This window comes from Typha latifolia, chromosome 1 (assembly GCF_019914945.1).
Source record: "Typha latifolia isolate L0001 chromosome 1, TyphaL0001v2, whole genome shotgun sequence".
Taxonomy (NCBI): domain Eukaryota; kingdom Viridiplantae; phylum Streptophyta; class Magnoliopsida; order Poales; family Typhaceae; genus Typha; species Typha latifolia.
Window position 1 is genome coordinate 16,973,374 of NC_133086.1, and position 24,216 is coordinate 16,997,589.

The following is a 24,216-nucleotide window of genomic DNA, read 5'->3' on the forward strand; positions in this document are numbered from 1 at the left end:
GGTCTAATTGGATCAGGTCAATGCCCACGATCAAAGTAATTAAATGTGAGTCAAGTTTCTCCAACTTGAATTCAATAAGATCGACTCGAATAATTCTAGGAAAGGAATTAGATGCCTGTAATCCGACCCAGTTTGATTCTTTCCAATGTTACTTAGGTTATAAAGATTATATGCGAATCAAACTTAAGTCCATGTTTACTATAAAGAATCATCTTTAGTTACATCCATAGTTTTTAAACGTAGAGAGATGATGGCACACAGTGTGTGGAAGCACGATCTTGAAAGCGAACAGTGGAAGTCCAGAATAACATTCAAAGAATGCAGGACTATATTTGCGTGTGGATCCTGTCAGCTAATTAATTGCAGCATATGAAGACAAAGAGAAAATTACTACCCTTTTATTGTCAACCATGGCATTCCTTTCCAGGCTACAGGGTCAAATATCGCGGATCTTTTTCCTTTTCTTCTGATGGAGAAATTAGTATCGTTTACTGAGAGAGAGAGAGAGAGAGAGAGAGAGAGAGAGAGAGAGAGAGAGAGAGAGAGAGAGAGAGAGAGAGAGAGAGAGAGAGAGAGAGCTAAGTTAGATATTGAATCTATGCATTGGAAAGAGTTAATCTTGCTCAAGATTTCAAAAGGAACACTTAAAAAGAGACATGTCTTTGGGTTTGTTTTGTTGAGACACAGACCACCCCTTCCCCAGTCACCACCCTTACCAACAAAGACAAAATAGCAGGAGTCATTAAGTAGAGGTTGGTGAAGTCACCAAACTAAGTCTTGAGTGCAATAAGTATTAATCATATACTGTTGGCTTGATGCCATGATCTGGCTCCATGGAAGCAGGAGATGGAGACGTAAACCTAAGAGCCTTGACGTGCTCATTGAAACCTCTCCTTTTCTACCATACATGTTTACATTTAAAAGCCTTGGCGTGTTCATTGAAACCTGTCCTTTTCTCCGCTATATATATATATATAAATTATCTTTATAAGATTTCGTAACTTTTTATGGTTCACACTAAATTATAACTAATATTCGTCATTTTATAATTTACTTGTAAACTATCAATCAAGAGTTAAACTATAATTTGCTTATATATATATAGTGAATTCCACTTCGCCTGTATCTGAGTTTGCGTGTATATTAGTAGGATTTGAAGGAGAAATAGGTTGGGTTTTATAGCTGTCTGCTTCATAAATGCACGTCCATTTTGGCCAACATCAGATGATGAACAAGTCATTGAAGTCTAGTGAATGATCGAGTCTAGTTGAGTCCGGCTTGATTTAGTCCTGACTCGGAACAGATGCAATTGGGCTCAGGTCATGCCGGTGCAAGGCTTACAAAAAGAGAGGCTTAGCCCAACAACTGGCTCCATCTTCTCCTATCTTTTACGTATCAGTATACCACCACCTATGTTTGAGCCTTTATTGCAAAGATCATTCATTCTTCAGTATATGTTCGCAATTCGTTTGCAGGTCTCGGTTCGAACTCAACTTGGTTATTAAACATGCTGAGCTCAAGCTCAGGTTGCCAAAGTAATTTAAAAAGTATATGATGATTATATATTCACGGGTAAATTGGATGGTATTCTTATTGCAATCAATAGATTAAAACATGGAGAGAATGAAATGCAACCAATAGACTATGTCAGGTAAAACATGGGCAGCTCTGAAGTGCACACAAAAATTTAACTCTTACAAACTGAAAGTGAAAATAAAAGGAAATAGTGAAACATAACTTCCGGAAAAAGGATAATAAAACTGTATAGGTTAGAAAATTGTAACCATTTTTGGCTAAGAATTTAGCAAAGGTGCTCCATGCAATACTAATAAATCGTTAAAGCCTTATTTGGTTTGAGAGTAAACTCCGAACTCGATTAATTAGTCTTATTTTTCAGTCTTGATTTTTTAAAGAATAAATTTAATTAGATATAAAAAAAAGATTAAAAAATATTTAATTACTAAATTAGTTCAGGAAGGGTCTCTAAAGTCAAAGCAAACAAGACAGAAGATCCTCAAAAGGCAATTAAACTAACTGATGCAACTGGTTATCCACCGGAGTGAGAGACTGGTCACTGGTGATGTTGTGAATTGTCAGAGAGCGAGAGTGTGAATAAACTACTGTGGCAATGGATGCTTGGCCTAGAATTGGTCCAAAGGAAGATATAGAAAATGAGAAGGATCAGAAGTAACTGAGGTTTCATAATTTGAAGTAGAAAAGAGAAGAATCTAACTCTGTCCATATAACTCGCTGTCAATATTTTAGATGGTTAGAATGAACGCTTACAAATTTAACAACATTGTTGACTAAGTTTATTATCTGAGTATGAAATGGACATGGAACAAATGATGCCAACTAATCAGACTAGAGTGGCATATAACATTTATTGAAAATTACATTATTGGTACTGATCTAGACATTTTGGATCACATTGATATTAAATTACATTACTTTGATATTGTTTTCATGTACTCATGATTAAGCGACCCAAAATAATTTTTTGACAGAAAGAAAAACATACTCAATCACCTTCAGGACCAGCATCTTGAACCAGAACATTAACTTCACTAGATTTGGCAGTAGTTATAGAAACCGCCAACAAATCTGTACTCTGGTAAAGTTGACAGCTTGATGTGTTGTGTATTGATATTGTTGGTGCTGAACCCTGAGATGGTAAGGAAATAAAGTAGCTAAAGTTGACAAGATATTGATATATTCAATTTAAACACCAATGATCAATTCATCTTAAAAATTCAGTATATTTAAAGCAATTCCCTGAAAACTGTAGTTCAAGAGCCAACTCCACTGAAATCAGCCAGATCAACAATTATATTGGTGAATTTCATGAGCTGCAAATGCCTTTGGATGCCATTGAGCTCTAGAACTGATAGATTTATTCTTCGAAATCATATAAGGCCATATAGTTCCAGTGCAATTACTTAGGACTGCAAGATATACCTCGCATTGCACCTCAATACTGCTGCAATTAACAATCTCACAAGCAGCAACAACACCCTACACCAAAATAGATTGCTATACCAGTATATTCCCCCATTGTGTACATTTAGGTAAGTGATTTGACATATATGTAATCCTTCAATGCACATCATAAGTTTCACCTGAATTATATCAGGCCTTCTGTTGTTCTCAATTTGTGTACTAAGAATAAAATGCCATCTAACCCATCTTCTTCCTAAAGTTACATACAAAAAGATCACAATACATTATCCTATATGACACGTCTGCAATAGGTAACAGATGACACAAAAACAAAGAACAGAAACAACAGAACTGGTATTGTGAGAGCAGCTGAAAAATAAATCCTTTCTGTACTTCTTCCTTCTCAAATTCAAGCATACCTAAACTGGAGATTCAGATGGGTCAGAAGTAACGGGAACTTCATTCCTTAGCAATACTGTACTAATGAATTAAGAATTTCTTCTTAGCTGTTTTATATAGTGTTGCAATTTACCAACTTGGGAATACATTTGGCAGATGGGTGGTGAAGAAAACAGATTGGTAACAAGATCCTACTTAATAATGATGTGATTCTAATTATGCGTCTGGATGCAAGGATTGTGTACTGCAAGTTAAGGATAATTTCAGCTTTGTGGTTTCAAATGGTCATTCTATTTCTATGAATCCTTTTTTTCATGTGCCAATAATTAAAATTAAAGCTTCTACACGGTTCTTTCTTTTCTCAAAACATGGGTAACCAACTGCATATCACATACTGTCTGCAGGAAAGGTAAGCAACATAACCATAGATAAATGCATTAAATTGGGGACTCTATTTCAGGTGACTTTTAAAGCTTTAGCCCGCTCCACATGGTCAGGATCCTTATTTCTGTACTCTACAAGCCCTGTATTCAAATTTAGTTATATCAACATTATGCATGAATTATAGTACAACTGCACAGGATGCTAAAAAAAGTTAAGAAATTATTCATTATCCAGACCGTTTGCATAAAAACAAAAGATAGTTACTTAATATTCAAAGCAATAAATGTTACAGTAGAGTAAATAATAGTGAAACGGAAAGACAAAAAATCTGAAAACAGTAGAAACGTCATTAGAGAAGGTATTATATTCACTAATCATACTAAGCATATTGGCAAGCACAAGAATCAATTGATATGATTATCTATAGAGATTCTTAAGTATACTATGTAGGTGAAGGGCATAACATGTTATCAGAGAAAGTTCACAGGATTGCTTCACAGATGAGTTAATCACTGCCACCGAAATTTAATTTACTCTATAGGATTTGTACATATTAGAGAACCAAGAGGACAAGATCAGAGCTGAGAATGCTGAAACACCTTATTGTTGTAGTCTTATAGAATTCAGCCATCTGCCAACTTTCATCCACATGTGCTGTGGGAAGAGGCTTCAAGTAAGATTCGAAGAGAGAAATGATAGATCAAGTCAAAATAGTTCTCTCCAAAGAGAAGCAAATCAAGAATAGCAACTTTAAAGCTATCACCACTCACCGCAATCCTTTCCGGAGTAAGCAATCCAAGCCAAAGCTGTCAAGCTATCTGCGGCCATCTTCAGATGGTTAATATAATCTGATTTTGTATCTTTAGTCAAAGCATTTGCTTTTAATGTTACTTCATTCAGTGGTTAAAGAACTCTGCCAAATCTTCAAGGCGGGGTTTCTGCGGCAGAGATCATATATTATCACTTAGACATCAAATTAAGAATTGGAATGGTGAGTCGGAGCAATTAAGATACAAATTAAAATATTAATATACAATGATTAATGAGATGAAGAAGGGAGGGAGCATAAATTGAAGTTCCATCTACCTTCTGTAGTTTCTTAACTTTGATCGAATCATGTGCAAAATGAAGCACAACTATAAATCCAGAGCTCGTCGGCTTTGATAAAGTAAAATGCGCAGTCATAAGTTGGAACTCAATTTCATGTATACTTTATAGCTTTCTCGATCAGTAGATCGCACCACCACAATCTGCAAATAAAAAAAGAAAGTTGGGTAGCATAAATACATGACCTATGATTCAACTTGAATACTCAAAAGCATCACATGAGTTGTATATTTGTAATACCACCAATCCGAATTATATCTGGTAGGCAATTATTAATCCCGTAGACCCAAAAAAGAAACAGAAGTAACCTGGGTGTGTCTGGCCTTGATTACTCTGCACCAAGAAGGCCTCCTCCAGTATCTTGCTTGCCTCCGAAACCTTCCCTCCGATGTTCGCGGCAGCCGCCGAAACCCGACGGACGGAACTCTCCACCAACTGTTCGAATGCCGAGATAGCCGCGTCCACCGGCGACGCATCGAGAACCTCTCGTGAAGAAACCGACAGCCGAGATCGCGCAGAGAGCGACTGCACCGCGGCTTGGAGGCTTCCAATCTCTCCACTAGATCTCTAATGTTTGGTAAGTAGCGAAAGCACCTCAAAAGGGAGAAACGAACCAGTGTTACGACTTAGGAGTGCCGTTGTAGCTTACACGTGGGTATTGAACGGAACGGGTCCCGGAATAAACCTGCGATAAGTAATGTTATTCACACCCGTTGCTTGCACATCTCCGATTTGGTAACACGATAAGGCCTACTTATCTGTGAATAAGGGCTCTTAATCTGACTCGGGGGGCGTATAGCTGTACGAATTGGTTAACCACATCTCGAGTCGCAACGAGAGACGAGATAATACCGAACCAGAGGGAGAAACCCCGATACTTTCTCCATTCCCCCCAACTAGTACCAATGGCGTTCGAGATCCCCACCGCTCTCATCCACCAACTCCAGATCTCACTCCGGGAAGAAGCCGGAATCGGCTTCTACGACCCCGACGACTCCTCTCTACCTCCTCCGCCCTCTGTCGAGGACGCCGTCGCGGCGCTCGACCCCGACCTCCCGTCCTCCCTCCGATGTGCGCGATGCCAGGGTGGCCTCCTCCGAGGCCTCAGCTCTCCCCTGTGCATCTACTGCGGCGAGAGACGGAGCGGAGAAGGCGTCTCCGATACGATCTCCTTCCGCTGCACCGCCGCGTGTCGGTGGTTGCTCGATTCCCTTGGACTGGATGGATCTGTGAGTTTGCTTCTCTGATCTCGTGATTATTTTGCAGTTCGCGCTTGGATGATTTGTTCTCAAATTATGGAGGGCGTTAGTTTGTTAAACGAAGTCCTGTGAGTTGATTTCGGTGTTAATGCAAGTGGAATTTTAATTTCCGGAAGCATACGGTTCTGTTAAACAATTGATATAGGGGAAATTTAATTCGTGGAAAACAATAATTTGAGCCCAAGGTGGCCTTAAAGTGATGGACGCGGAAATGGAAATTGGGTCATGGTATGGATTTTTATAGTTTGGCACTGATCCACAGTAGCTTTGCCTTGAGAACTTCCTCTCTGGCTCAAGTTTCATTCGAACCTTAAGTTGAGTGGTTCTACCGTGAGCTCAACAAAATCTTGACATGCATAATTTGATTGTTAACTGCTTGGATATGTTATCTCAACGCCAGAAAGGGAGATTCTATCTCCATTGTGAGAGTTTGGAATTTAGTTCTTATATTTAAACTGATAATGTTTAGTATGACTTTGTTTCCCCTGTTAATTTGAAATAATAGAATAAGTTAATATAGTTGTAGAAGTAAAATTCAGTGCCTGAGTTATCGGTTGTTGATCTTTTGGAATTATGGTTTAAAGTTTCACCTGAATCTGCAAACTGAGATTGAAAATTTCCAACTGGGATGGTGCTTACGCAAAACTCGGGTCCTTGAACTCCAACATCTTGATCTTTATTAGGACAATGCTGATGCAATGAATCAAGGATAATTTTAGCACTTCAGCTTAACCTGGTTGAAATTAATAGGACTAACTCCCAATTGCCTAAAATCAGTCAGATAATTATTCCATTGTACAGAAAATATTATTAGAATTTAGAGGATCCATATAAAGAAGTTAAATGGGAGGTTCAAAAACTATAACAGTCCAATTTGGAATAAGAGCAAAATGAATATTTTTTTAGATTCTCATATTGAAAAGCATTTCTCACCAATTATTTTACAACTGAAAGTTGATCAGGTTAGTTTTCTCACGTTGAGTTTACTATGCATCACTCTGGTTCTCTACTAGCTATCTGAAATATCTATGTTGTTGAAAGGTGTGATTTTCTTCATCTTATTGAGCTATTTGAATTATTTAAAGAAGTTTTAATGTGTCTTTATCTGTTTGCTTCTTTTAGTGGATCTACTGTGTTAGTATCATATATTTTTCACCTCATTTATTGTCAAGGAATAGATTTGTTTGTGATAGCACACTGTTGATAATTTCTGTACTAAGTAGTTCTTTTCACGAACATAGGTGTATTCTTATGTAGGAACCTATTATGCTGGACACTGAGTCAATGGATCCAATTAAAGGCCAAGATACACAAAAGAATGGGTTGGTTTTGTCTGATCTTTTGGACTTGGAACTTAGATGGCGTTCAAAGAGAGAGGGAGATACTCAAAGCTCTGCAGACAAGGAATCTACTTCTAGTGAATATGCTCTTAACTTGTCAGCGGTTGATCTGGATTCTTTTTTTACTGAAACAAAGAAAGATCTAGCTCCTGATGCTTCTGCTTCTGGTAGTGGCCAGTATATACATGAGCGACACATCAGTAGGAAAAATCATACATTTTCTGGCCCAGATGATTTTGATTTATCTGAAAACTTTCAATCTTCAGGCAGCAAAGGTAGTTCTTTGAATACTAAAAACAGTGAATCTGGTCATTCATTCACTGATTGGGACGCTGAATTTCAATCTGCTAGTTCTGAATCTTTTGCAGCAGACCCCAAATCAGTTGACTTATTTCGGAGTCACTCAGTTACCAAGTCTGTAAGTCACCCAAATGTTGCACCAACTTTTGACAAGACAATACATACTCAACTTGAAAAGAATAGCACAGGTTTAGGTGTAGAACTTCCTGATGTTGTGGCCCAGCCTTTGACAAATAACAAATTTGTTCAAGATGATCTTTGGCCTAGAAAGAACACGGAATTAGACAAAGATTTTTATGTTGGAACTGGAAGTACTGATGAAACCAACAGCAGTGAACTGAAAGTCTCTTCAGGTGACAACTGGGTTCAGGGTGATCTACTATTTACAAACAGCAGTAGAAGATCTGAGAATATTGGAAATGGCCATGACACGTTACAGTCCTTTGATGCTCGCCAAGATTTTAGCAGATCAGGTGAAGCACAGGGAGGTCTACCAAATTTGGAGAAACAAACTGCAATCACACCACAAGGACATTCTTCTGAAACAAAATCTATGGACCCATGGCCTACAAGCAGCACAAATATAGTTCATAATACCAAAGACACAAATTATGATGAGTCATTTGATGATTGGCAAGATTTTGCCAGTTCTGGTCAAACACAGGGAAGTATCTCAAATATACCAGAAGAAATTAAGGGCATGCCATTTGAATCCCCCTCAGAAACTAAATCTATGGACCAGTTGCCTACAAGAAACACCTGGGAACTTGCAGAAGCTGTAAATGAAGATGAAGACTCTTTTGATGATTGGCAAGATTTTGCCAGTTCTGGCCCATTACGGGAGACTTTGCCAAATATAAGGGAAGAAACTAGGGACATATTGGAACAATCCCCAGAAATAAAATCTACGGAACAGCCGCCTGCAAGCAATATTAGGGAGTTTACTGAATCTATTAGTGAAAATCATGACTCTTTTGATGATTGTCAAAATTTTGCTAGTTTTGATCAAGCACAGGGAACTTTGTCAAATATTGCGGAACGAACTTGGGGCATGTCACTTGAACATACCTCAGAAATTAAATCGGCAAACCTGTGGCCCACAAGCGGTATTAAGGAACTTACTGAATCTATAAATGAAAATAATAATTCTGTTGATGATTGGCAAGATTTGGTCAGTTCTGGTCAAGCTCAAGGAAGTTTATCAAATCAAGGGGAAGAAGTTGCAGGCACGTCATTTGAACATCCCCCAGAAAGTAAACTTATAGATATGTGGCCTACTAGCAGCATTAAGGGATTGGGTGAATCTGTAGATGAAAATAATGACTCTTTTGGTGATTGGCATGATTTCACCAGTTCTGGTCAAGCACAGGAAAGCTTATCAAAACCATGGGGACAAGTTGGGGCTTCATTTTTTGAGTACTCTTCAGGATCAAAGCAGAATGAACTACAAGGTTCGGAATTTGGCAGCTTTATGCATTTCGATTCCTTTTCGAAAGCACCAGATGAAAAGAAAGATTCTAATGAAGCAAATGGCATGCTATTTGAGGCACTGACTTTTGACAGGTATGTGAGAAATGGTAATGGTAGAGTTTTTTTGCTTATCTATAGGCTATAGAAACTATTAATTTCAATTTATTGAGTTTGTGGTAATTAGAACCTGCTGTTCTTTTCCTTAGATATCATCCAACTCAAAATTCCGCCCTTTTTTCTGAAGAAAGGACAAATTGAAGTCTTGCATTCACATTCACAGTAAGTGAATGTATGCCATGAGGCTCAAGGCACAAGCTGCAAGCTTGTGAGAACTGAAAGTATATGAATGATATTTAATCTTAAACACTGAAGAGGGTAATGTGATATACTACATGGGCAATTGTAGGAATTATAAATTGAATTGCTAAGTACGCATTATACACTTAATGTTCAATCATCAAAACCTACATTACGATATTTAAATATGGCATGTGATTCTGCAATAAATAGACTTAGGCATGAAGAGAAAATTTGTCTCCTTTTAACTTGGCCATTCATTTCATGTAAAACATCCTAAATTTCATAAATCTCACCAGATAAGGGGCAACTAGAGAGCTTTGTCCTGGAACATGATGCTTCCATTTTCGCTGCTATTATAACTAACATCTATAATGGACTGTACCTCGAATGCGAGTTGCTTTAGAATTTTAGAATGAGTATATTATCTCTAATTCTCTAAGTTGTCAAATTGAATCATGGAATCTGTATAAAAATATGATAATGGACTTGTTCCTTACTGAATCTGTCTGATTTTAATCCATTCTTATCTTTATTTTGGGCATCTATTGCTTTTTGCATTTGAAATTTCAATTTCCATTCCTAAGATAGAAGTACAATTCTCATTAAATATTATTTTGATATTTATACAGGACGAATGATACAAATCAGATGATTGGTGCTGATCCATTTTCTGCATTTGGAGGGTCCATGGATGCTGATCATGTTTCCACTGAAAAACCAGAGCCTCCCAATGTGAACTTAGAGATCCTGTTATCTCAAATGCATGATCTTTCATTCATGCTCAAGGATGAGCTCTCAATCCCTGATAAGCCTGGGAGTTTCAAGTCAAATTCCTGAACCTGGTATACAGATGACGCCTTTCTGTTGCTAAGTTTCTCTTACTATATCTTTGTTTAAAAACTGAATCGTTGCATTCCTTTTCATAGCTGAAATATGTGTTGGTTGATATTCCCGCATATGATCAGCGGAGAGTAGGCATGATTCATGTCAATACCTCGGTCAGTGAGGTCAACCTGACTCTTGGTTGCCTTCAGATTATCATAAACTTTTTGATGATTGGAAGGGTTTGAGCTCCACAGTTTCAGGTAACACTTTAGTGAGGTCATGTTTATTCCCAGGATCCAAATCAAGTACCAGATCATGCTCTTTTTAGCAACATGGTATTGTTCATTATACCGGGGCATTCGGGGACAGCGCCATCATCCTTGTCCTCTGGGAATGCAAAAATGAGGCCATGAACGCGTGATGTTCTCAATATTCTAGAGTCATTGAGAGTTTGTTTTTCAGAGTGATTCTTCAAATTACATATATAACATGAATTTCAACGTGCCCATTTTATTCATGTATTGTCTTTGCAATCTATTATCATATAGTTTGGAGCATAATTTGAAAGTTTCACTCAAGGCGAAACAGTAACGGCAAAAACTTAATAAAAGGTAAAGCTGAAATTTATTTGCTAAGGTCAAAATTATTTGGATTCTTTTCACATTTATTTTCGAGCAGCTAAAAGTATTCTACTTTGTCCTAAATGTTTTTTCTTATAAGGATCAAAATCGAAGCTAAAACTGAAATTTTCAACCATGATTTTGGAGGTTATTTGTTGCTACATTTGCAAGTATATATATATATATGTGGCTGACTTTTTATCGACTTCTCTGGAATCTAAATAGTGCTGTGGCAGCATCTTAACTCTGACGGTCTTCCCGTGAGCACAAAATTTTCCTATAAATGGCTCAATTTCGTGTAACAGGGAATTAGATCAAGATTAAGGTTTGAGTGACTGATTTTTCTATTTTTGATTTTCTATCTCATGATTTTGGGGGAAAAAGAAGCAGCATAAATGGCCGACTATTAACGTCCTATGATCCTTTCCTCCTCCCTGTCGCCAATCATCAAGAAGCTGTGTGGAAAACGTTTGCCACAGAGCAAAATTGGGAAGCCCAAGGTTTCGTCCATTTCGGAATTTATTAAGGTGTCTAAATAGGAGGCACATTTCCCTTGGTACGGATGGCCTATCATTTGGCGATTGTGGGTCACTGCTAAAGTAAAGATGTTTCTCTGGAAAGCTGTGTGAAAACGTTTGCCTACTCATATGCACGAGCTTTTTGTGCTTAGTGTGTGATGAGGAGGAAACATTGGATCACATTATGGGTGCTCTAGAGCTATATAGCCTTCTGGAAGGCTGTAGGGGCACATTTGAATATTAACTTCAGGCATCAGGAAAAAGCAAAGAGGCGACTGGATTTGTGAAGAGCAGGGCCTACCGAAAGAGGCTGGGAACTTTATAACTAGCGTTATTGCTCTAGGCATGCTAGCTCCCAACGCGTTCGTTTTTTTTTTTTTTTTAAATTACTACTATGGACCAACAGCATATATGGGACTGTGGCTGATGCGATGGAGGCTGTATAAGATGAGAAGTGATTGAGAACAAAGATGGAGTAGGAGGAGGTTTGGTTGGCTAGCAAAAGCCCTCTCAAGGGCTGTTAAAGCTGAACTCGGATGCTTTTTTTATATCTACATCGACGACTATTAGGTTGGGATTTGTTATTCGCGACGGGAAAGGGGACTCTATTTTGGCCGGTGCTACTAGCGCCGAGCTGCAGACTCGCTCCTAGTAGAGGCGGAAACATTACGTCTGGTACTCTTAAAAGTTTAGGAGTTTCACCTATCAAATTTTATGGCTGAGGTTGACTCTGAAGGCCTCATCAATATTTTGTGTCAACGAGCACCGGCTTCTTAGCAATGGAGGGCGATGTATCTTGATGTTGTACATCTTTTAAAACTTTTAAGCCACTGCTCTAGGAATGCCAACTAGGCTGCGCACGAGTTGGCAGCCCTAGAATGGGATCAAAGATTTAGATCTGTTTGGTTTGTCTCTTCACTGACTGAGTTGGCTCAATGTTGATATAGGGACTCCACAAGTATTTTTCTAGATACTTGAGGAACTATTACGCCCTCTTTTAAGGTGATGAATGCCTTTTTAAAACCCCAGAAAAAGAAATCATCAAAAAGTTATTTTCTTTTCTTGACTCTTTTTTTTCTTTGTATTCATATACAAGCTCCAAGTCAATCCATTATTGAGCTATTGTTTCAAACTAAACATCATTGAGTATTAATTTAAACCACCGCATTATTTAGCTGCTCCCCTAAGTTAATACATAGCGTCAAGCCAAACTTAGAAAGTAAAATTTCTTTTTTCTTTTCCCGTTCTTTTCTGAGAACAAAATCATGAGTTGATCTTGAGCGGGTCCCAATCCATGGGTGATATTATGATTCACAACTTAGACTTTTCACAGTGAATTCTAGTGTAAATTAAATGGTCTTGGAATGTTAGAAGATACATAGAACAATGGGTGAAAAAAATAAAAAAAATTAGACACACAATTCTTATGGCATAAGAACACAAGAATCACAAGTCTAAAACTAACTTTATTCTCTTTATCTAGGAAGATATTGTCGATTAAAACTGCAGAAACATGTTACTTCCAACTTGTCAAAAAATCAAATCAAATGTGGCGTTGATGGTGGGGTGGCCGTGGCCGTGGCCCCATATTTTATGACCATTTTTCACTAATTTGGGTCGTGTCACATGTGAATCACGTGATGCACGAGGGGCTTATATGAAAAAAAAAAAAAGCCCATGTGATAAGTTCAGACCTCAGTGTGAGCATGTTCGCGGTTTAAAGTTGGACATTGTCAGCTACCAGACGACAAGGATAGCTCGAGTCGAGAAATAAACCCAAGTAATGAAGTTTTGTTAGAAAAACTATACGCGTGCCTGTGGACGTAGATTGGTTTAAGGCGATATCTGATATCTCCCGCTACTTTTATTTAATTATTTTCCCGTCGCTCGTTTTAAGTGATTTTATTTAGCCGCCGCCCTCCGCCGTTTTTCCCCAATCTCCACTGCGACTATTAAAAACTTACCGAGTTGCAAAAGCTCAATTGGATTGGATTGGATTGGAAGCCTAGGGTTTGAATCGGCTGCCTCTTCCAAGCCTCTCGAGGTCGCTGACGAATGCTCGCCGCCGGATCGATGTCCCGGGCCGCGAGCCTCGGGCCCGGGATCCCCGGCGGCCACCGCCGGATCCGGTGCGCGAGGGGGGTGGCTCGCGTAAAGCTAGGGTTCTATCCGGCGACATCGGCGCAGGTGACGAGGAGGTCGATGGGATGCTGCCTCAAGGCGGCGGCGGGGAAAGGGAATCAGGTGGAGATGGAGGCGGCGCGCGGCGGAGGGGTGGATATCTGGAGCACGGTGGCGGAGAAGGAGAACGGGAGCTTCCCGGAGCATCTCGTTATAATGGTCAATGGCTTGGTCGGAAGGTGAGTGCATCTCTTGTTGGAGGAGTGAACTTAGTTTTGCTTGCAATTAATTGGTTTATTGTGCAATCTTTTTCGTTTTGGTCAATTATGGTTAATTTGCAGTGCGGGGGACTGGAAATTTGCTGCGGAGCAGCTCGTGAAGAAACTGCCGGATGAAGTAATCGTGCATCGTGAGTTATGCTCTCATTACCAATAACTGCTTTTTTTTCCCATGTCATTGGAATGTTTATTTTAATTTTTCTAGTTTATAAAAGAAGCACGATTCAGTATCAGTACCTCTTCTACTTGAAGTGTGAATTGACAATTAGTCTGGATCCAATGAAATATATGGATTAGAGAGAACTTGAAGACTAATTTTAAAAGCAGGCATTATAAGCTTATAGCATCAAGCACTAATATGTTCACATTGATGTTTGTATAACTCATCTTACGTTCTATCAATGAGATTCCATGTCTGTCCTGTTTGCTTAAGAATTGGGAATGAATTTGATCGCCAGATTTACCGGAGAGATCTTACCTTACATTGATGAATTCAAGCATTCAACCAAAACAATGTAAGGCATAACTCATAGCATAAAAGAAAGATGGCTAAAAAGTAGTCTTTTGTTCTGTGATGCAACTGCATGCATTTTATAGTTTATTAGAAATTTGAGTGCCGAATAATATTGGGGTACCTAAGTAACTTCGTAAGATAACAGTTGCTTGAAGATGACTGCTGCTGATATGGGACCATAAGATACATAACAATAGATTACTAGTAAAATAGTACAGTGCTAGCTGACTTGCCAACCCATATTGCTAGTTGCACTGAGATGAGCTGGATCATTATCATATGGTATAAGAATGTGAAGATAAATATATTTCCAGTTCTTAGGTTAGGTAAATTGTTTCCTAGACCTAAGAATGAGTCATCAAGTAGTGTCTATTCCAAGTGGTACTATGTTACTTTAATCAGATTTTGAATGCGTTCATATTATCATCTCTGAGAAGAGCAAATTCCATGGTTAGAAAACTTGAAATTGTATTTTGAAATTTTCATGCATCTTTGCTATATCTTTCTAGGACCACGTTCTGTGTTTTTCACTGTTTTCTCTGAAATTTGTTTAGCCATGATATCATTTGATTCTGTTACAGAAAAATGTTAGAATTTAGGAGGTCCAAAGAAATGTAAAAAACATAAAGGAAAGATACTTCTTATGATTCTGCTCCAAGCTGCTGGAACAGGAGATAGATATTTTTTGCTAATTAATTTGGAAGAAAGGTTAAATTGAAGCAGCAGCTATTCTTGCATATTTATCACTTATGAGACTGTTGTACAAGTTAATTGTGGTTCTAATATTTTTTTGTTTCATCTACTACTGAGTACTGAGAACCCTGATACAACCTTTTTCAAGCAGGCAGCGAATGTAATTCTTCTAGGCTGACATTTGATGGAGTTGACTTGATGGGTGAGAGACTAGCCAAGGAGGTAATCTTTTTCCTTCCACATGCTGATTATCTTACCCGATTCCCAGAAGGTCTCCATATTACCCATTTCATATTCATACTCCCTACTCTTATGACTCAGTGTGTTTATCCTTTTTGGAAGGAACTACACTTTCATGGTAAGAGTGTATGAATGATTTTAATAAAACTTTTACAGGTAAGATCAGTTGTTAAGCAGAGAAGAGGTGTACAGAGGATTTCATTTGTGGCCCACTCTTTGGGTGGCCTAGTAGCCAGATATGCTATAGGAAGGCTTTATGAACAAGTTAACACAATGAAGTCTCCTGCAGATAACAATTCAGATGAAGTCAATGGTCTCGAAGGTCGAATAGCTGGGTTGGAACCTATGAATTTTATTACATTTGCCTCACCTCATCTGGGTTCAAGAGGGCATAAACAGGTGAGGCTAATTACTTTATACTGACTGGTGTACCTTTCAATTGCATCCACCAAATAACATTTTGATGTGTTTGGGCTGGGAAACTGGCATCATTCTAGATATAGAGAGAAAGTTGAATGGTACAAGCATGTACTTAAGTTTGCCTGTAAAGTGAACAATTTTAAGATTCTGTCAGCTGATTTCCTTAAAGTTGAAAATCAAATTGTGTAATGAAAAGGGAAAATGGGACTAGAAATTTGAATAGAAATCTTCCAAATTGTTACAACTTTGTTAAACTTTTTTTCTTTTCTTGGGCTTGTTTAGCATGTTTCTTTTATAAAAAATTTATGTGTATGCAAGTGCCATGAATCATATGTTACTGAAAGTTTGAAACCATGGTTAATGAAACTGAAACATTTGTAGCAACTCATTATGTATTGTTAACAACATCATTTGTCGATCGATCATTATGTATTAGAAAAGGTAGAGAAGTTCTCATTCTTTTCATACTCTGTGATGTCTGTGCTATTATCATTTTTCACCTTTGCTGTGTAGCAAACTGAGTAAACTCAATTCCAAATCAGGAATTGTGATCATTGCTGTGAAAATAGGTAGACTGACTGCTTTATTTGATATTTTAATCTATTTGGCCTTTGTGGGAGTTTCCATAGATTATTTGATCTTTGGGATTCAGCACTAAAAGCATTCTGACACTCTTTTGCCCTGTGGATCACCGTTCATCACTTTGCTGACTCAATTTTATTCCCTTATTCCGAGATAAAGTGGATGAAATGTTAACTTCATTGTTTAATTCTATGAAGACAAGAATTAGTAGGCCTGTCCTCTCTTTATTTCACATGGTCTCTTCCCTATGTTACTTGTAAGGAGTGCAGGTCTCTTTTGTTTCCACTTCATAATGTGTTTAGAAGCTTCATGAAAAAAACAAGATATTTTGCAATACTTGCGGGTACTTGAATAATTGTGGTCTCATATTCAGATTCTTCTACCATGTGCCTATGTTATTCCACCAGCTTCCTATTCTTTGTGGTCTTCCTTTCCTGGAGCAAACGGCATTGGAAACTGCACATTTGATAGTTGGGAGGACTGGTAAACATCTCTTCCTCACAGATACTACTGATGGGAGGCCGCCACTTCTCCTCCGGATGGTTGATGACTGTGACGATATTAAATTCAGGTTTGTTTTCTTGAAAATTTTCTGCTTTTGATGCTAATTATTTGTTCATGATTTTGAATGTTCAGTACTTTCTTTTCCTTATGCAGGTCGGCATTGCGCTCTTTCAAGCGCCGTGTTGCCTATGCAAATGCAAATTTTGATCGTATCCTGTCAGAATAGCTTCTTTTTTCTTCTTCTTTTTCTTTTTCTGAAATGAGGCTGTAGACAGTATTGGAATAGCTTTCGGTGTCTATTTTCATGCATTTTGACTTTCTGATCGTTAATATGGAACTATCTTCATTTAACTGGCTAAAAAGATATGGTAGGATGGAGAACATCGTCAATCCGGCGTCAACATGAGTTACCAAAAGTATGCATAAGTTCCTCTGATCTGTTTGGCAAGATGGAATACTATTTGGGTTTCTGCACTTGCTTTCTCCTTGATAATTTGTCGTGCTTGTTTTCTTGTCTTCCAGCATCGCCTTCTTGTACAGGATGAGAAGTATCCACATATTGTTCATGTCGACAAAGGGAATAGAGGGAACAATCATAAAGAAGTAACTTCGGATGTCAAAGCTCAGCCCTATGACATGGAAGGTATGTCGATAACTTAGTCATCGTTTGTGTCTCCAGGGCCATGATATGAATGATGCCTTTGACAAAATGCATTATGTTAAATGTTTGTTGTCTATCCTTCAGTAGGTGGAATTTCATAGATTAGAACTTTAGATGGCGCAGACATGCATGATACCACATTCAAACTTTCACATGTTTTCCTTCATGCGCTATTGTTTTTCAGAAAAGTTATAACTGGTCATCTAGATCTGACAGATATCCCTAGAGAAGCCCTGTAGCCAAATTATATGGTATCTTTATTAAATCTGCTGCTTAAATGGCAGAAACTTGTCAGGTTTGATAAAGTAGTAAACATGTCTACAACCATATTGTGCATTAGCCATGAAATGGTCATGAATGATAAAAATAGTAATAGTAATAACAGTCCCTCCCAAATCAAGAGGTATCATTCTAGATGTGTACTTCTATCGATCAGTTGGCAAAATATTGTTGAACTCTTTTTTTAATGATCTGCAAGTCTGCAACTATTTAACTAACAGCGTTACAACAGGAAATCCTCTGCATTTTACCTTTAAACCTTGTGATAACTCATAACTTTTGGAGTGAATTCAAATGTTATGATTGTAATATTTTCAATGAAATTGCAAACACTGTGTCTCTTATGCTCTATTTCAGCGTTAACAGATTATATTTACATGCAGAAGAGATGATTAGAGGCCTTACACAAGTGTCTTGGGAACGTGTGGATGTTAGCTTCCAGAAAAGTAAGCAAAGATATGTCGCTCATAACACCATCCAGGTATTCTATATTAAATGCACCGTATGGGTTGTATATCCTTGTTCAGGATCTTACTAGCTTCTGTATCCTATTGATCTACAGATGTGTGGCTTCTTTCATCTGCCATTTAGTGCTTGAGCTCTTGTATAACCAATTTGTGTTTATGTATGTATACAATGGTCTTGAATTTTCTGATGGACTACTTGTCAGAAACTAAAATTATTTAGTACGAGCTATGTTTTGATCCATAATTATGCTTGATGCTAATTCTGGTAGATTCTATGGTCAGTGAGTAATTTTAATGAAATCCTCATTGAGTAACTTACTGGAACTACAACAGATGGAGGCATGAAAGTGTCATGGAACTATTGAATTGTATTAATAGGACATTTGTGATAACATAGGTTATTTGTCATAACTCTCAAGGAATCCGTGTTTACAAGATAGTGACATGTTGGACAAACTTACAATTTGTTCCCACAAGAAAATAATCGCATTTGACAAGATACAAGCTTGACACTAAAGAACTTGATACAAGGACCTCTCTGGGGCATGGCCTATTCTTCTTTATCCATAAAACTGATCCTCTTCTGGTTGTGCTTCACAGAAAATATGGAAGTTAAAACCTGCCGTTAACTTTTTTGCATTCGCGTTATTATCTGTCCTAGTTTTATGGGACCTGTAAACATTAAAAGGTGGGTGAGGATCTAACTTCTCCCAGCGTTGCACCTTTTCTTTGTGGAGAGGCACCAACATTTGCCATTTGATAGAATCTCTACCTTGGAAACCTCATGTTTGTTACATGCTGTATTGGGCACATTTACATTTTGAACACCAATTACATGTTTTGTTAAATGCTACTACGATTTACTCTGGCTTACTTTTCAGGTGAAGAGCTACTGGTTGAATTCAGATGGTGCAGATGTGATTTTCCATATGATAGATAATTTTCTCATCTAATCCTGTATAAATTCTGTAAACCTCATCGGTAGGGTAGAGTATTGAATTCTATTGTTTTGGCCAATTAATGAGTGTACATCGATGTTGTAATCCTCAATTTTGTGTATAACTCAATATTGTCTATATTATATAGGCTAATAAAAGATTATAATTATTTCTGCAATCTCATGATGAACTCGCATACTTCATGCATGAATTTCCGAAAAGCAACAATGTATGGATTACTGGTCTGGTTGTTAAATCAATATCCTATGCTAATTTTAGGTCAACATTATTTAAGCCAGGGTTCGTGATTTTGTGAGTATCTTTCACAGTTACCATCAATCTTTAATCCAAAGGGTTGGCCACTTCAACTGCTATCAGTTCCTTGCTTTTGTGATGATTTTATTTTCCGTTTTCGGGAAATTTAGATTATTACATGCAACTGTTTTTGAAAATAAATTATTGCTATCTCTGAATATTACTATATCCATATTGAATCCAATCCATCTTCACATCTTTTGTGAGCTTATGGGGATGTGGAAACTTATTAGTAGCTTTGGCTGTCGCCTGGAACCAATTCGATATATTATACTCCAAACATAATGCCAATATTTCATGTCAAAAAAAAAAATATATATATATATATATATATATATTTAACCATGCAGATAAATGGTATGAGAAAGATAACCCCACCATTCCCATATAAGCTTATACCTTTCTACTCTCCCTTAGCATTGTCTCAGCCAAACTTGGTCCAACCCTTAATTTGCAATGGTTCTGAGGTCCTCACGCCTAGACGCAAGGGTGATTGGTGGCCACGAGTCACTTCGAGCAACAACCGGAACAAACGGGAGATCCACATGGATTCCCTTGGACTGTTTAAGAGAGGGGAGAGGGATCATATGTAACCTGGTGCTCTTCCTGGCAAAGAGGGTCCTTGTCAAGAGCACACAAGGGGAAGAGGGAGAAAGCTAGAAACCAACAATAAGGCTTTGCATTCGATTGTCTGGTTAAGGAGGTAGGAAGGAATGGGGAAGTATCAAGAAGTGAAGAATGGGGAAGGAGGCTATCCTTTGGTTGCAGTTGCTATTGACAAGGACAAAGGAAGCCAAAATGCCTTGAAATGGGCCGTGGACAACCTTGTCTCCAGGGGTCAGACGATCGCCCTTGTCCATGTTAACACTAGGGGAACCTCATGTAAGTAAGTGCATGCCTTCCAATTGCATGGCCAATGCATTACATTACCTTCTCATTATTCTTATACAAAATGCAGCTGGGAGCCGTGATGATGGCAATGCCAGTTTCAAAGAACCCACGGATCCACAGATGAAGGAACTCTTCCTTCCATTTAGATTCTTCTGCACTCGTAAAGATGTGGGTATATATCATGAGCTTCCAATCTCATTCTTTGCCCTTCCAATGTTAATCACCGTTGGCCCAATTGAATATACTTTGTGCAGATTGAATGCAAGGATGTGGTGATTGATGAAGCCGACGTACCAAGGGCTATTGTCGAGTTCATTTCCCAAGCTGCAATAGAGAAGCTGGTGTTAGGGGCATCACCAAAAGGGGGTTTTGTCAGGTGACCTTTAAAATAAGTTCCTAAGCTTAAGCTTTCTTTACTAAGACCAAATAATAATAATAGTAATAGTAATAATTCACAATCGAAGTACTAATTTGGCATCCTTTGTCTCAGAACATTCAAGCACGCGGACATCTGTACAAGCATCTCCAAAGGAGCACCGGATTTTTGCTCCGTTTACGTCATCTCCAAAGGGAAGGTGTCATTCATCAAGAACGCCATTCGTCAAGCTCCGACCGTGTCCCCTCTCCGAACAGAGATCCAAAACAAAGCGACCCAGAAACCCAACATGAACAACCAAAACTTGACTGCCACGGGAGGTTCGTAATCTTTCATATCTTCTTGCTGCTAATCGCTTCTTCTTCTCTTTAACTTGAGAGAAACAAAATGAGTGGAGCATGTCCTTGTGCTTGCTGCAGGCAATGCTTCTCCGGAGACGCCAAGTTTTCGCGACAACTCTATCAAGTAATAAAGTTCGAATTGCAACTCTTAATCCATATATTGCTAAATATATATATCTCTTTTTTTCCTTTTTCTTTTTAATTATCCGTGTATGCCAATTAAGAGTGGAACATATTATTTTCTCGAATAGGTCTCCGTTCACCAGGGCAGGCAATAATGGCTCGGCGAAGAAGTCCTACCCCGATGTGTTGTTCAGAGAGTCCTCTGATATCTCATTCGTCAGCTCCGGTAGGCCGAGCGTCGATCGTTGCGCGTTCACTCCGAGGTTGTCTGATGCATCGGATGGGCTCGACCATAGCTTCGAGATCTCGTCAGATTCGCTATCGACGGGGAACGAGTTCTCTCCCTTCTCCAACAGCACCGGCACATCATGGTCATCACAGGGATTGGATGACGTGGAAGCAGAGATGAAGAGGCTGCGGCTAGAACTCAAGCAAACAATGGATATGTACAGCACTGCATGCAAAGAAGCACTCACAGCTAAACAAAGGGTAAACATTAATTTTGTCACCATTAATTATTTAGCATGAGTTTTTTTTTTTTGTTTGTTAAGATAACTCCGTTTGAATGGGTGGCGTAGGCAATGGAGCTTCATCGGTGGAAGGTGGAGGAAGCGCACAGAGTAGAAGAAGCTCGACTGGCAGAGGAAGCGGCCCTGGCTCTAGTCGCCAGAGAGAAAGCGAAATGTAAAGCGGCGATGGAGGCAGCGGAGGCCTCTCAAAGGATTGCGGAGCTAGAAGCGCAGAAAAGAATCAACGCAGAGATGACGGCGCTCAGAGAATCGGAGGAGAAGAGGAGAACGTTGGACGCGCTCTCGCATACGGATGTACGCTACCGCAAGTATACGATAGAGGAGATCGAAATCGCCACGGATTTCTTTCACGAGAGCCGAAAGATTGGCGAGGGTGGCTATGGTCCTGTTTACAGATGCTACCTGGACCACACGCCGGTTGCCGTTAAAGTTCTTCGCGCTGATGCGGCTCAAGGGAGGTCTCAGTTTCAGCAAGAGGTTATGAAACCTTCCGATTTCGGAAGTTAAATTTGATTATGAAAACTATAAAAGTTAGTTTATAATAATTATTATTTATCATAGGTTGAAGTGCTTAGCTGCATCCGGCATCCGAACATGGTGCTCCTCCTCGGGGCTTGCCCAGAGTACGGGTGCCTCGTGTACGAGTACATGGCCCACGGCAGCCTCGACGACCGCCTCTTCCGACGGGGCAACACCGCCGTCATCCCCTGGCAACACAGGTTCCGCATCGCCGCCGAGATCGCGACGGGCCTCCTCTTCCTCCACCAGACCAAGCCCGAGCCGCTCGTCCACCGCGACCTCAAGCCCGGGAACATCCTCCTGGACGTCAACTTCGTCAGCAAGATCAGCGACGTCGGCCTCGCCCGCCTCGTGCCGCCCTCCGTCGCCGACAACGTCACGCAGTACCGCATGACGTCGACCGCTGGCACGTTTTGTTACATCGATCCGGAGTACCAGCAGACTGGCATGCTCGGAGTCAAGTCCGACATCTACTCCCTCGGCATCATGCTGCTCCAGATCGTGACGGCGAAGCCTCCCATGGGGTTGACTCACTGTGTGAGCGGAGCTATTGAGAAGGGGACGTTCGCCGAGATGTTGGACCCCGCCGTGACGGATTGGCCGGTCGAGGAGGCGCAGCGCCTGGCGGAGACAGCTTTAAAATGCGCTGAGTTGCGAAGGAAAGACCGGCCGGATCTCGCGACCGTCGTGTTGCCAGAGCTCAATAGGCTGAGCGCTCTCGGAAAAGAAAACATGCAGCATTGCGTCCTATGAATTCGGCCACGTAGCTCACCTCTCCAGTACTCATGTTTCACGGCAGGTAAGGTGGTAATCCTTTTAATTAGCATAATCCTGTTGGTATTTCTTCATCATGAGTACAAGCTAACAATTATTATCATTTTGTTTTCGGTTTTTTAGGATGTCATCAAGAATGAACCCCTGTTTATGCAGTCTGGATATAGCCCAAGAACAAGTGAATCATCAACTGCCGGAGTGAGATCAAATGTGTCATCAGAAAGTGTTACAATATATTCAAGAACACTATACTCCACGTATATAAAGCATTGGAAGAGATAGGTAGAAGATGGTATAATGCTAGAGGAAGAAGAAGCACTGTCACGCCCTGAGTATACTACTAGAAATACATATAGTAGATGCTACGAAGGATCTGATGGAGGAAAAGAGCCCTTGAGTAGTAGTGGGTGCATGTCCTCTGCTCTCATTCTCCCATGGTTTCTAGTCGACGCCTTTGCCAGGCAGCCAACTGCTGCCTTCTGATTTTGTCACAAAGCTCTAGAGAGCAAGTGTAACTTTACTGTAGAACAATATAAAAATATGTATAGTCCTGGGTTTTGTTGAGCAATGCATACGTTACTTCGGAGATGAAGAGTGGAGCTTGTTAGTATCAAAGTGGACCAAAATATAGGCATCAATAGCCAAGCTTGTTAGCAGGCCCTGTGAAAGCGTTTTAACTTAGAAACAGGGGCAAGTCTAATAATGTGGGTTTCGATTGCCTAAATCTTGCATCCACCAAATTGGCTATAGCTTTCTCTGCTACACAAAGCTAGTTTGGAGAGTCAAAATATGTAACTTTCTGGAAGTACCAAAGTAGGCAAGTAGAATTTATTCTAAGATATTCTCAGCACGATAAATTATTGACTCCCAGGTCGCAGAAACTTGCCGTGATCGTATACCGTCTTGTAGAAAGAAAAGGTTGTGATAGTCGATGCAATGTCGTTGACAATTAGCATCTAGCAAGTAGCACAGGCTCTGCCTTCTGTCCACAATGTCATGCAAGCACTCCTCATTTATTTATATCAAGCACTATATCAAGTCGAAGCAGAGGACCCCAATTTTGATCACAGAAGGCTAAAGGGCTAAAGCCAATCTCTTGCATGCTGCTACGGTATATATATATTCAAAAGTTGGAACTTTGAAACATTTGCTAGAGATGATCATTAAAAGTCCCAAGATGGGCATACT

The 24,216-nt window shown here is 39.4% G+C and overlaps 3 protein-coding genes and 1 long non-coding RNA gene across 10 annotated transcripts; 3 read left to right on the plus strand and 1 right to left on the minus strand.

Annotated features, from left to right (window-relative positions):
• Nucleotides 1–2,289: 2,289 nt before the first annotated feature.
• Nucleotides 2,290–5,437, minus strand: LOC140780780 (uncharacterized). Of its 4 annotated transcripts, none has more exons than XR_012107557.1 (5): nt 5,139–5,437; nt 4,810–4,973; nt 4,494–4,661; nt 4,323–4,390; nt 2,290–2,665 (listed from the first exon to the last, which is right to left on the minus strand). It is a non-coding gene; the product is annotated as an uncharacterized lncRNA (long non-coding RNA). The 4 variants fall into 4 exon arrangements; XR_012107559.1 differs by having other exon boundaries at nt 4,323–4,377; nt 5,139–5,427; XR_012107560.1 differs by lacking the exon at nt 2,290–2,665 and adding an exon at nt 3,774–3,863 and having other exon boundaries at nt 4,323–4,377; nt 5,139–5,427.
• A 195-nt stretch (nt 5,438–5,632) lies between these two features.
• On the plus strand, nt 5,633–10,841 carry LOC140780509 (uncharacterized). Its single transcript, XM_073126119.1, has 4 exons — nt 5,633–6,059; nt 7,347–9,292; nt 10,129–10,341; nt 10,426–10,841. The coding sequence occupies exons 1-3, from the start codon at nt 5,736–5,738 to the stop codon at nt 10,334–10,336; spliced, it is 2,478 nt and encodes an 825-aa protein (XP_072982220.1). The 5' UTR covers nt 5,633–5,735; the 3' UTR covers nt 10,337–10,341; nt 10,426–10,841.
• A 2,363-nt stretch (nt 10,842–13,204) lies between these two features.
• On the plus strand, nt 13,205–19,337 carry LOC140780708 (putative lipase ROG1). 3 transcript variants are annotated; one of them, XM_073126428.1, is made up of 10 exons: nt 13,205–13,822; nt 13,925–13,992; nt 15,217–15,290; nt 15,465–15,707; nt 16,718–16,881; nt 16,968–17,023; nt 17,178–17,230; nt 17,337–17,457; nt 18,138–18,235; nt 18,317–19,337. In XM_073126428.1, the coding sequence occupies exons 1-10, from the start codon at nt 13,518–13,520 to the stop codon at nt 18,350–18,352; spliced, it is 1,218 nt and encodes a 405-aa protein (XP_072982529.1). In that variant the 5' UTR covers nt 13,205–13,517; the 3' UTR covers nt 18,353–19,337. The 3 variants fall into 3 exon arrangements, with proteins under 3 accessions (XP_072982529.1, XP_072982527.1, XP_072982528.1); XM_073126426.1 differs by having other exon boundaries at nt 13,207–13,822; nt 19,103–19,337; XM_073126427.1 differs by having other exon boundaries at nt 13,207–13,822; nt 15,220–15,290; nt 19,103–19,337.
• A 604-nt stretch (nt 19,338–19,941) lies between these two features.
• Nucleotides 19,942–23,620, plus strand: LOC140791935 (U-box domain-containing protein 35-like). 2 transcript variants are annotated; one of them, XM_073142664.1, is made up of 9 exons: nt 19,942–20,356; nt 20,433–20,533; nt 20,620–20,741; nt 20,856–21,061; nt 21,161–21,206; nt 21,334–21,694; nt 21,784–22,212; nt 22,297–23,053; nt 23,152–23,620. In XM_073142664.1, the coding sequence occupies exons 1-8, from the start codon at nt 20,188–20,190 to the stop codon at nt 23,005–23,007; spliced, it is 2,145 nt and encodes a 714-aa protein (XP_072998765.1). In that variant the 5' UTR covers nt 19,942–20,187; the 3' UTR covers nt 23,008–23,053; nt 23,152–23,620. The 2 variants fall into 2 exon arrangements, with proteins under 2 accessions (XP_072998765.1, XP_072998773.1); XM_073142672.1 differs by having other exon boundaries at nt 20,196–20,360.
• The last annotated feature ends 596 nt before the right edge of the window (nt 23,621–24,216 follow it).